Consider the following 12,883-nt stretch of genomic DNA (forward strand, 5'->3'; position numbering starts at 1 on the left):
GAGCATTTTGGTGACGGTGGTTGCCGATGCAAAATAGTTGTTGGCGATGGCGATAACAGTTACGTTATCGACGGTGATGGCGGTTGCCGACGGCGATGAAGGTGGGCATCCTTGATGTGGAGGAAGAGTTATCCTATGTGCAAAGAAAAATTTGTTGATATTTTCTACATGTTGCGACGGCGACGGCAACGTCGACGGCCATCACAACTGGGATGACGACAACCACGGTGACGACGATAGCGGCTAAGAGGATGATGGTTGTTGGATAAAACTAATTTTAAAAGTTAATGTTTTGTTTAAGTTTTGGATCCGGGTCCGAATTGGACCCGGATCCACTTTTTTAAGGTTGAAAAATAATATTTTAATAATATAATATATATATATATAAATGCCATGTAAGCCCTCACAGACGGAAAATCTAATTCCCGTAACGGCTGGGACTTGATTTTATCCATTGAAATAATAAAAGGACCGTCCAAGGACAAATAAAACAAGAGGGACTAAAGGGGCACATTTAAAATAATACAGGGATCAATTAGGGTATTCTACCGAAAGAGAACAAAAACCATCTTGTCATTTACTTCTTTGTTTCCATTTAATCAAAACAAGTTTCAAAAAATGGTCTGTGGGATGAATGCAGCAACTAATGAGAACTTATTTTAAATGAGGATATTTACAATAAAATGAATAGATATCAACACTTCTGGGCAAAAAAATATGGATGGATCTTCTCTCAAATTAGAGCCTAGTATTACTAGAACAGCCTGATTCTCCGCGGTGATCAAATGAATGATTGTGAAAGACAGTAATAGGAACTTCGACGCAAAATTTAGACTGGAGTGAAGTCTTTAGGAATGAGAGGTCTGGGACGGCGATGTTTTGAGCCTGATTTCCTGTCTCTCCCACGTCTTGGAGGCGGCTTCCTTAAAGCAGGGGTTTTACCAGCTCCATCTTCAACTGTAGTTTCCGGAGTTGATTTAACATGAACTGCAGCACTCTCAGTTGATTTCCCAACCTCAACTGCAGTACTTGTTGTTGATTTAGGAGATGCTTCATTGAACAACAAAGCATTTGGAGGTGGTGGTGCGGATGATGATTGTAACTTCCTCTGGTCTAGCAAATCTTTGTGGTATGCCTGCATGAAGATGAACAAATTCAATTGGAAGTGAGAAAGCACAGTGTCGAAGTTCCAGGATATTTTCATAATATAATTAGTGAAGAAGCAGGACATGCTCTAATGTATGCAGTTTCAAGTCAGGTAGACTTTCCTTTGAGTCATTCATTGGATGAGAAGGGAATACCTGAATTACAAAGTTGCGGCGTTCGCAGTCCATGAACATGTTCAGTCTCCAATCTACTTTAGCCATAATTTTGTCTCTTACAGTGCTAAAACTGATTTGATCTCTTGAAGTAAAGCGATCAACCTCATTGAACCAGAGACAGGTGAAAAGATTTGTTATGGGAGTATGTTCTCTTATGATGACACAGCCTTCAGGGACATCTGCAGGTCCACAGAACCAGGAGAACAATGAAACACCAGAATGCTTTAGGAAACTTAGAAAATACCAAGTCCCAGCACTTACCGCTGACAATTGGAAGCTTAGCTGAAGAATAGTGCGTTAGACCCTCACTCCTGTAAAACTCAATCTGGTAATCAATGGAGGCATTGACATACTTTCCAGCAGCTTTGTTAGCCTCAGCTTCTTCAAATACATCAAAGCGTCTGTAATGCTTGGAGATAGCGAAAGTGGCATTTACCCGCCATAAGAACCTAAATAATCAAAGAATTACTTATTACAATGCATGAAATGCACCAATCACAGTATCTTAGGTCCATAAAATCAACACATCAACATGTTCTTTGAGGAGAACTCCATTAAGAGTATGGATGACATGCAGTTAACAATGGCTATCACTGCCAGCCAATCCCCTTCCCCACCCGCTACAATTCATCAGACAGGTTAAAAGAACTCAACCCCATTTGATAAGTTGATAAATCAACAGTACATAGAGCAAGATTGGTCCACTAACTTCTAATATATCACAAATCTGGTTGTCTTTCTGTCTCTGTCATGTCTGAGTAAGAAGATTTTGCCTTATAGTGGCACTTAATGCACGAAGTAGAGGACCAATACAAAATAAGGATGCAGGGGAAAAATCAGGAATCTATCAATATATCCAGCAAAATATCAGATAAGCAACTTTAAAAAGGAAGATTACTCTCTACAGAACTCGGGATTCAAAGATCATGGTTGACCTGGAAAAACTTGAAGGTATTAAGGGGTGATTGGCAAACAGAGGGAGATAGGTGGCAATTACATTATTAGATATATTTATTGCATTAGTTATTACTGTTCAAATATGAAAACAAAATAATTACTAAATTTACATGACAAAATATATTGACATCTTAAAATCCAAGATGGTAAGGGCAAGTACGACAAAATATTATAGGTAATAATTGCAGGAAGTAACTAAAATGGCATAAAACATGTTCAGATTCAGGTTATATATATATATATATATATAAAGAGCAATAAATTCTACAAGGAACACACCTCTCCAGGATTTGGTAAGGGTCCACAACAAGTTCAAGCTTCCCGTCAATCCAAATAGAAAATCGAGCGTTAGGGAATATCCTGTGAAGTAAAAGCTTTGGAATCTGCAAAGGTAAAAACATACAATGAAGCATTTGAAGTACCATTTCAACTATGCAAACAGAATCTTAATAAAATCATTACAGTTGACAAATGTTAGGGAATACAGCTGTGTATACAGTTGTATCTATATTTGTATAGCTACCATATTTATATAACTGTGTATCTATATATACCCTGTACAATTGTAGGTTTGTTGTTATGAAAATTGATTAATCTTTTCCACCTAAGAACAAAGAGCACTCAATTAAATTGCTAGATATGTTTTTGTTATCAGAAATGGCAACAGATACAATTTTATCAAACTCTAAGTATGTATATACCATATTTTTGCTTTCAATGAGCATAACCATGGTTGTAATGATATTGCTTGTTAGGTAATGATAATCTGATGAAAGAGAATGGATCTAATAATACCAAGGCCAGTACACGCATCTTGGTTCTTCTCTACCCATAATTATCCATACAGCAAGATTTGTAAGCATCGTATTTCTATAACCAGCTGCGCCTCGCATTAAAATTCTTTAAAGCTAATTAATCCATAAAAATTGAAAAGCAAAAAAAAAAAAAGAGCACCTTTCCATTGCGTCTTGCATCAGTATAAGGAAGATTTCGAACGACCACCACCCTCCATAAGCCAACTCTATTAGAGTCATTCCAGGTGCTTGTATTCCTTATATATGCTTCTGTTTCTTCATCAACAAACATGTAGAAACAAGCATTTTGCTTTGCAAAATCACTCATGTTTTTTGGTTGCTGGAGAATGTCATAGTTTCCTGGTCAAAAATTAAGTAGAAGCAGACCACTATTATTAAAGCATGAGAAAGATGCAAAACAAAAGTATAAAATAAGTGGTACAAATAAAGCTGTTGATTAGTACCAAATATAGCAGAAGCCACAACCACTCCATGGCATTGCTCCATCTCAAGAAGAGCATCTTCGTCCATGTTAAACCCAGTACCTTGCCCAAGTTTCTTTCCTTTAACAAATCTAATATATAGCAGGATTGATGAGAGATTATCAGGCAATTAATCTTTAACAATTCAACACCAAACAGGAGATACAAATAAAACACTTAGAGAAGCATAAATTCGCCACCTTTGAAAGAAGAACAAAAAGCAAAGTTGAGAGTAACAATACATACCCACAATGCACAGTCATAGACTCTTTTATATCAAAAGATTCATTTCTTTGCTGCAGTGATGGTTGTCCTCCAAAAAGAGAACTAGCATTTGACTCGTTGGGCAGCAGATTCTCATCAGAGAAATAAGTTAGATTCTGAAGAATAGGGGAAGGTGATTGAGATGCAGGCATGACGGCCAAGGCGTGCTCCACGGGTACATAACAAACAGGACATGCTAAAAATACGAAATTTAACAGTATCATCAACACTTTGGGAACCTTTCCAAGAGTTCAATTCATTCAAATTAGCAAAGAAACTCAAACTCACGGCGAGGGCCAGTGCGCTTCTTATCAGCAGGCGGTGGAGGAAATGCGAAATGCTCGCAAGGGTGCCGTGCAGGGATCTGGTAATGCTGAAGAAGAGAAGCAGGACTACTCCAAGTCTCGTTCTCGATGTTGGCCTGCAATTGCTCTAAACCCAGAAATGGTGGCGGTGGAGATGAATTCACCCGGTTGTCATCTCGAGAAGGAATCAAAGAAGATCGAGAAAACCCAGTAGATCCTCTTCCGATGTTCGTGATGTTCTTCAGCTGATCCGAGAAGTTCAGATTCGTCTCGGAACCAGCCGAAACATCGTAATCTGACAAAAAAAAAATAACAAAAACTAAAATTTTCTCAGAAATAATCACAAACAGATCATCAGCTACAGCGTTCACGCATTGAGCCAGGATGGATCTGACGGACCTTTGGACACGATGGAGAAGGAGAGGAGCACGGCAGCAGAGGCAATGAGGAGAAGAAGCATCCCAACGCGGCGGCGACCAGCGAGCTTACAGATCCAGGCAAGGCACCGCTCCTTATCACGCGAGCCAGGGAGGAGCATCTTGGACGGCTTCCGGGCTGACGGCGGTGGAGGAGGGGTGGAGTGGGTGGGCAGCGGCGAGACGGCAACGACGGCAGAGGAACCGTTGATTTGGGCTTGTAGAGAGCCATAACTACCGGAGCGCAGGCCAAGTGAGCCTCCGGTCATTGTGCCCCTTGGGCCGGCGGCGACCGCCCTCTCATCGCCTTCCCAGATTGCCACTCTTTCGCATCCGAAGCTCTGGAGAGGAGCAACAATGGCGATCGGATCAATGCGGGATTCGAAGGATCGAAGAGAAGAGTGTTCGTGGATTCATGCGGGCATGTCTTCTTGTTCGTAGATTCAGGATGTTCTTTTGCACTACCTTAATTATATATTTTTAATTAACAAATAACCACTAACTAATTATTATTATTATTTACTATTTATTTATTTATTTATCATAAATTATGATAATTATTAATAAATAAATATTAATAAATCAATAAAAGAAGAAAAAAACAACAAACATTTATTTGGCATATAATTAATTACTTAAAAAAAAATATAGGAATAGATTTACCCAAGCGTGCCGATGCATTATTAGCCTTTTTTTTAAAATTTTTATTTTAGGTATGATATATATTAGATTTGATTCTTTTAAATTATAGAAAAAATATTTAATGGAGATCTTATATGATATGTCCTTCCACTTATCATATCACAGTTTTTAACGATTTGTTCTTTTTTTCTCCTCGTAGTTATTAAGGATTTTGCTGGTAATAATTAATTAATTAATTAATTAATTAATTAATTATAATTGTAATTTATTTTATACAATTTAAGAGGGGTTGATATGGTAGGTGAGGGAGTTCCTTTGGCTTGAGTAAATAAAATAAATATACACACGTGTATAAACAAACAAGGAAGAACAACCGAAATAATCGAAGTTGATTTAGTTTTTTTAAGAAAAACTAATATATTTTTTATCTCTCAAAATAAGTGTTCTGTTTTTTTTTTTTGGATATCTTTGATGAACTTGGTTTATTTTTTTTAAAAAAATTGTATTTAAATTTAAAAACTCAAATAGATTATATATACACAATTACACATTATAATTCTTTTATATATATATATATATATATATATATATATATATATATATATAATGAACTTTAGGAAATGAGTAACGATGTTTATCAACTGAAAAGCGATATTTAAAAAAATATATTAAAAAAATAGTTAAATCATCATTGGTTTTAAATTTTTACTTTTTCCATTTAAAGCTTAAAAATGTGTTTAGATCAGGTTAAAAAGTTTATTTAAAAAAAAAAAGGAAAAATAGGGTTGGATGGGGATCAAATTTAATATTGAATTTTGTCGGTTTTGCCGGGCCTATATTTACTCTTATGAAGATATTTGGACATTTATCTGAAACAGATAGATTGCAAATTTATGATTATCTAAAACCGAATCCATACATGTCCTAGTTGAGGGATTAAGATTAGAAATTTTATTATATTCATAAAACTATTGTTTGAAATGAGATCCAACCCATGCCAATAGAGCCCAACTTTCAGGTTTTGAAATGTACTTGAGTTTGTGTATGTAGCCTTCGGCTTTTATCACCCACTTAAGCTCATTTTACAGTGCAATTAAAAAAACATTCATATATATAATATATATTTGTTAAATAAGGACCTACAAAAATTATTTGATTAAGATTTATACAAATTTACAAGTGATCGTAAGGTTCCTCTTTTTAAAACAGTTCTCGATATGGACAATAGACAATTAATACTAAGAAAATAACACTATTTATCATTGCAAGAGAAGGGAGGGAAATGCTTATGCTGGTGTTCTCATATTTTGAGTTTATTAAAAAACTATAGTAATTAGAATTGGTTGACGTGCACATGTCTCGAATTTATTATTCAAATTATATTTAATATATAAGTTAATTTAAATGATAAGATTATATATCCATGTAATTTTGGTTTTCAAATTAAAAAATTAAATATGCATATCATCTCAAGATTTTAGCTCTTTATTTAAAAAAAAAAAAAAGTAGAAAAAGATGATCTATGATTTAAAAGGATGAAAATTATATTTAAGTTAATTGTTACCTATCTTACAGGATGTGATTCTTCAATGCAAAAAATAAAACAACATTTCAGTGTCTCATGGTACTATCAATTTATGAAGTGATGAAAACAATGAAGAACTGTAACTTAAAGATGCCTTTGTGTTTTTTTTTTAATAATTATTTTTATAAATATAGATAAATCACTTATATTAATAAACTAAAGAGATGCAATTTTTCAAACAGAGATAATAAATGTCGCCTAAACATGCACTCTTATTTAAGTAAAGGACTTGGACTTAGGTTTAGGTCTAACTCTTACTAATTTGCTGGGGACCTGGGGTGAATAAGAGTCAACTAAAGCCCACACTGAACGCTTGCACGTTAAGTTTGTCATGAATATCTAGTTCCTATTAGATAAATTTAACTATCATCTTTATCTAAAATATTATATTTAAAATAAATAATGAACTATAACAAGCAAAAATATAAAAATTTCCACAATATTAAAAATACTTAATAATAACAAGAGTTAGATCCATATAATAATAGACTTACATTGCTTAAGCAATTAGTTTTGAATTTGAATCGTTATTAAAAATACTTAATAATAACAAGAGTTGGATCCATATAATAGACTCATATTGCTTAAGTAATTAGTTTCGAATTTGAATCGTTATGTATGAAAAAACAGTGATTTAAAGAGGTCTTCCCTCTTATACCACTCCCATAAACCTGTGATGAAATAAAATCCTGGGAGATATTTAAATGAAGGTTCGTTCAATTAAACATCGGAATAACCTGGATTTAATCTGGATTAAGGCCTTACTCTTTAACTGCAATCGAATTGTCTAAATTCTCTGAACAGGTTCATACTGTGGGAACTTGGTCCTGCAACTGCAATACAATAAGATTGATCAGTGGTGGACTACGGGATGTAGTATATCAATTTAATCCCTCCATTGTCACCACAAATCTAATAAAAGATTTCACAGAAAAATCACAAGTCGTATTGTGAGTGTTTTTGGATCGGGTCTAATGGAATTCTGGTGTCAAACTCTAAGGCTGTGTTTGATTGGCCATCGTTTCCAATGAAAAAATTTTCCATCAAGGATTTTCTAGTCAAATGGGTTGTTTGATTGCAAACATTTCCCATAGGAAACTTTTCCATAAATCTAGTCACTTAACCACTTTTTCCTCTTCCAACCCAATGAAAACTTTTCCATGAAAAACTAAGGAGCTATTTGAAAAAAATAAATTGAGAAACAATTTAAATTTTTTTTTTTTAATTAAGCTCCAGCTCCACCGCCCCGCTACCTCCAAACTCCGCAAGACCCACATCGCCGAGTGTCTCGCTGGGGGAAAGCAGGGGGTTCTCCCCTCTCTTTTGGTTTTTTATTTTTAATTTTTAAAAATATATCTATCTTTTTTTAGGTTTTTGTTATTTTTATTTTAGAAAACCCAATTTTTTTTTATAAATTAGGTATCTCTCTTTTTATATTTTCATCTCTCGGTTTTTATTTTTCTCATTCTCTTTTGGTTTTATTTTTAATTTTTAAAATATCTCTATCTCTCTTTAAGATTTTTTATTTTTATTTAAAAAAATCAAATTTCTTTAACAAATTAATACCGATAATCTAAAACATAATATTTTTTTTAATATTTACAATAATTATTATTTGATTAATTGATATTCGAGTATATTTAAAAAAAAAATCTATGTTTTAGTTTTTTATTTTTACAAATTAAGTTATATAATATATAAAATTATATTTTTAGTATAATTTTTGTAAACATTTATTATTTGACATTTGAATTTTATAAACTCAAATGGTTTTTTATTTTTAATTTTTAAAAATATCACTATCTTTTTTTAGGATTTTTTTATTTTTATTTCAAAAACCCCAATTTTTTTATAAATTAGGTATCTCTTTTTATATTTTAATCTCTCTCGGTTTTTATTTTTCGCATTCTCTTTTGGTTTTATTTTTAATTTTTAAAATATCTCTATCTCTCTTTAAGATTTTTTATTTTTATTTAAAAAAAATCATGTTTTAACAAATTAATACCTATAATCTAAAACATAATATTTTTTAAATATTTATAAAAATTATTATTTAACCTATTTATTTTTTAAAAAAATCTATGTTTTAGTTTTTTTTATTTTTACAAATTAAGTTATATAATATATAAAATTATATTTTTAGTAGAATTTTTGTAAAAATTTATTATTTGACATTTGTATTTAATAAACCAAACTATAAATTCACATATGTACAAAATTAAAAAAAAGTAAAAATTTTATTAGTTGAATGTTTTTTTTTTTTTTGCAATTCGCCCCCTTACTCTCTAATTTCGGGCTCCGCCATTGGGCACCGGTGATGTTAGTTTATGCATACACCTAACCAAATTGACATCTTAGCATTATCTGCTGCTTATGCCAATTGACATCTAGTAAATTATGTTATATATGAATAATGTTCATGACATAGATACTGGGTAGCAAATTATTTAATTAAGACATTATTTATTTATCTTTATTTAATAATTACATAGGTTATTGAATGCCGAGAGCACCAATTGAAAATCAACTTTGGGTAGCGTTTTGGATGATAGTCATGCAAGCCTCATTGATCTATTATAATTATATGAGGCAACTAGGGCTGTAAACGAGCCGAGCCGAGCCGAGCTTTCTTCGAGCTTCATTTTTTATGTTCAAGCTTGGCTCGTTACTATTTCAACCGAGCTCGAGCTCTAATCGAGCTTCTTTCGAGCTTCATGCTCGAGCTCAACTTGTTAAGAAAATTCGAAGCTTAGACTTAGCTAGCTAACTTGATTAAGGCTTGACTATTTTTTTTTTATATTTTATTTTTTTATTTAGTAAACTTATTTAATGAATCATTATCAAGTGTGACTCAACTCGATTTGAGTTTGATTATATTAATGATTGTTACAAATAAAATTTTTAATGATACTATAAACGAGCTTTTAATTATACAATAAACGAGTTCTTCACAGGATTTAATGAGCCGAGTTTGGTGGTGTTCAAGCTTGGCTCGTTTATCTTATGAGCTCATTTAACTTAATGAACTAGTTGACCTGAGCTTTTAATGAGCTTAGCCTTCGAATAGTAGTTTTATAGCCCTATATGTGTAACTCAAATTGACAACAATGACATAGTCACATATACACCTTAATATATATATATATATATATATATATATATATATATATATATATATATATAAACGAGGTCACAATCGAGCTTATAAACGAGCTTGTTCATGAGCTTGGTCACGAGCTGTGTTCGCGAGCCAAAATGAGTCGAGCTTTTGGCTGCTCAAGCTTGGCTCGTTTATTAATCGAGCTTGAAAATGATGTTCAAGCTTGGCTCATTTACAATATGAGCTAAACACGAACGAGCCTTTATCGAGCCGAACACCGAGCTACTCACGAACGGCTCGGCTCAAATACACCCCTGGAGGCAACACTACCATAACAGAATTATCCACAGAGCTCCTCATAGGAATGAAGCCGTAATCAACAACCCGGTGGGAGTTGGTTTAGGGGATGAAGATGAAATGGAGGAAGTACACCTAAGTCGCTCAAGCACAGCCAATGCACCTAATGAAGTAGTAGAACAGAAAGGTCCGAGAGCTAAACGTAAACGTTAAAAACCTATTGATGATTCCGCCTCGGCACTCACAATTATTTCTCAATCCTCACAAAAAATGGGCAATGCGGTCGAAAAGCAAGCAAGTCATACTCACATCAATGTGCAAGTCATCCTAGAGAAAGTCTGAGAATTGGGTCTTGAGGATAATGATGTTATGGCTCTCATGCAAATATTTGTGCATGATGATAAAGAGGCTCGTTTTTTCTTTGAGATTAATGGTAAAGTGTTTTTGCATGCTTGGGTTAATCACAAGCTCGGCAAGTGATCCATATCTCAAATTGTGCTTGTGCTTCAATGGAAGAAATATGTGTACTTTGAATTCTTTTAGTTGGAGTACTTTGAAACAATTGATATATTTGCAAAGATAATTTTTAATTTTGTGGTTTACTAAATCAACTTTTTGAGGAATATAAATGAGTTATGTTATTTTAATGATTTACTATAATGATTTTTTAAACTCAATAATGCAGAAATAATTTTTTTTTTGGAATGATCACAAAATAGAAAAATGGTTGATTAGGATTAATAGCATTTTACGTAGCCAAAAATACAATTTCCTTGGAGAATATAAAAAAAATTCATGAAAAATGTAATTTTTCTGGGGAAAATTGATGCAATCAAACAACAAATTCCATGAAAAATAGGAGCAATCAAACAACAGAATAAGAATTTTTCATAGAAAATTCTTGATATTTTAGCCAGAAAATAATGTCAATCAAATAACAATTTTTTGTTTTCCATGAAAAAATATTCTAAGAATTTTTTTCACCTATTTTTCATGTTGTAATCAAACACAACCTAACATTTTTTTTTAATTGTTAGATGTAAAGAGTATTACAATACATGTGGACAAATATAATCTTGGCTTCAAAATGAAATTTTGTTTAGTTATTTTTCTTATTTTCTTACGTTTGCTTTAAAATCACCCATATATGATATTAAACTCAATGCCTTGGCTTGCATATGAGTTATAAAATATATACTCCATACATACATACACACACACACACATATATATATATAAAAGACTACTTGCCAATAAGTTACTATCATCGTCCAAAGCCTTTGCAACTTGAAGTAAGGGATAAGCTTCAATAATTTTCACACTTGTTCCTCGTTTATGAAACTAATCTCTTTTTGTGAATGAGAATGACAGTATTATCTTTTCCTACTTAGTATAATGACTCTTTAATTTTAACCAATGTTATTATAGTGCCACTTGAAGCAATATTAGATGAGATCTTCTAATCACATTCATCCATTTAATTTGTTAAACCAATCCCTATCTAAGAGAGGGATGGCTTTGTTGTCATTTGAGAAACTTAATAATGGCAAATCCTTAAAAAAAAAAAATCATTTGTAATTCGATGTGAACGTTAAGCATGTTTCACCAATGGTAATATTTTTAATAGTTTATAGGTTTAAGATGATATGCCATAAATTTTATTCTCTCTCAACTTGATGCATTGTGGGTTTCTTGTTTTAGTTGATATCATGAAAGTAATGTAATATTTATTATTTATTTATTTTCATATGAATGTGACAATCATTTTGTGGGTATTTTATAATATTGGTAATAATTTTGTATTTTTTTTCATTAAACAAAACTAATTGGTAAGCTATAATATATCTACAGAATTTAAAAAGAAAATCCATTAAATCTTAAAATTAATGATGTTTAATGAGTTTCCCTTATTGAAAACTTGGGGAGACTGAAATAGTCAATGTTCCAACAATATAATAAGTTTTTTTATTAATTGCATGATTAAGATGTCAATAGTGGTCCATGGACCATGATAGTTACCTAAACACCTAAAGCCCATTTTCATCACATGAATTGCATTTTTAATTTTACTTAAATGAAAATAAATATTCCCATCCGAAATCCTATTGTAAAAAATATGAAGCAATGGGGATTTAAATATTTAATTAAATCAAATATTTAAATGTTAGTGGGCAAAAGTGAGATGACATGATTTATTACTTTTTCATATAAAATGCAACGTTGTTGTCTCAGGTATAAAATAATTCTTTATATGATATAGTCACTCTTTAGGCACTTTAGTGCTTTTTAATTAAAAATATCTGTTGTCTTTGTTTCTAATCGAGGCAGGCTTATCTTCTCAATCTATCTATAAATAACTTTTAATTGTTTTCCAACGCTTGAAAGGTATATATATATATATATATATATATATATATATATATATATATATATATATAAATTTTATGCAAATTGGAGCATTTAATTCAAATCTAATAATTACTTTTAAGAATTTTTTTTCTTAAAAAATACAGTTTAGCTATATGCAGTGACAAAGACATGTAATGAAGGTATAATTTGAGAATTAATTAAGTTTTAGAGTTTATAGTTACTTACGATGATTATCAGAGTGTGTACACAAAAAATAATGGAGATTCATTCACATATTTTCACCCAGCTATCATAGGATTAGACTTTAAACATAAACTCATGGTCGATGACTTTTGATATCACTGCATCC

General features: G+C 32.0%; 1 protein-coding gene across 1 annotated transcript; it reads right to left on the bottom strand.

Annotated features, from left to right (window-relative positions):
* Positions 1-533: 533 nt before the first annotated feature.
* On the bottom strand, positions 534-4,972 carry LOC120251962. The gene is made up of 9 exons (XM_039260613.1): positions 4,524-4,972; positions 4,108-4,419; positions 3,802-4,015; positions 3,538-3,647; positions 3,234-3,433; positions 2,559-2,662; positions 1,584-1,771; positions 1,302-1,501; positions 534-1,135 (listed from the first exon to the last, which is right to left on the bottom strand). The coding sequence occupies exons 1-9, from the start codon at positions 4,807-4,809 to the stop codon at positions 830-832; spliced, it is 1,920 nt and encodes a 639-aa protein (XP_039116547.1). The 5' UTR covers positions 4,810-4,972; the 3' UTR covers positions 534-829.
* Positions 4,973-12,883: the final 7,911 nt, after the last annotated feature.

This window comes from Dioscorea cayenensis, chromosome 20 (genome assembly GCF_009730915.1).
Source record: "Dioscorea cayenensis subsp. rotundata cultivar TDr96_F1 chromosome 20, TDr96_F1_v2_PseudoChromosome.rev07_lg8_w22 25.fasta, whole genome shotgun sequence".
NCBI classification, from domain to species: Eukaryota; Viridiplantae; Streptophyta; class Magnoliopsida; order Dioscoreales; family Dioscoreaceae; genus Dioscorea; species Dioscorea cayenensis.

Excerpts from the sequence above, each read along its gene's own strand:
- LOC120251962 (XM_039260613.1), bottom strand. The coding sequence starts at position 4,809 with ATGACCGGAGGCTCACTTGGCCTGCGCTCCGGTAGTTATGGCTCTCTA. Across the intron at positions 2,663-3,233 it reads ATGCAAGACGCAATGGAAAG|ATTCCAAAGCTTTTACTTCA; the intron begins GTGCTCTTTTTT and ends TTACCTTTGCAG. Across the intron at positions 1,136-1,301 it reads GCCGCAACTTTGTAATTCAG|GCATACCACAAAGATTTGCT; the intron begins GTATTCCCTTCT and ends ATCTTCATGCAG.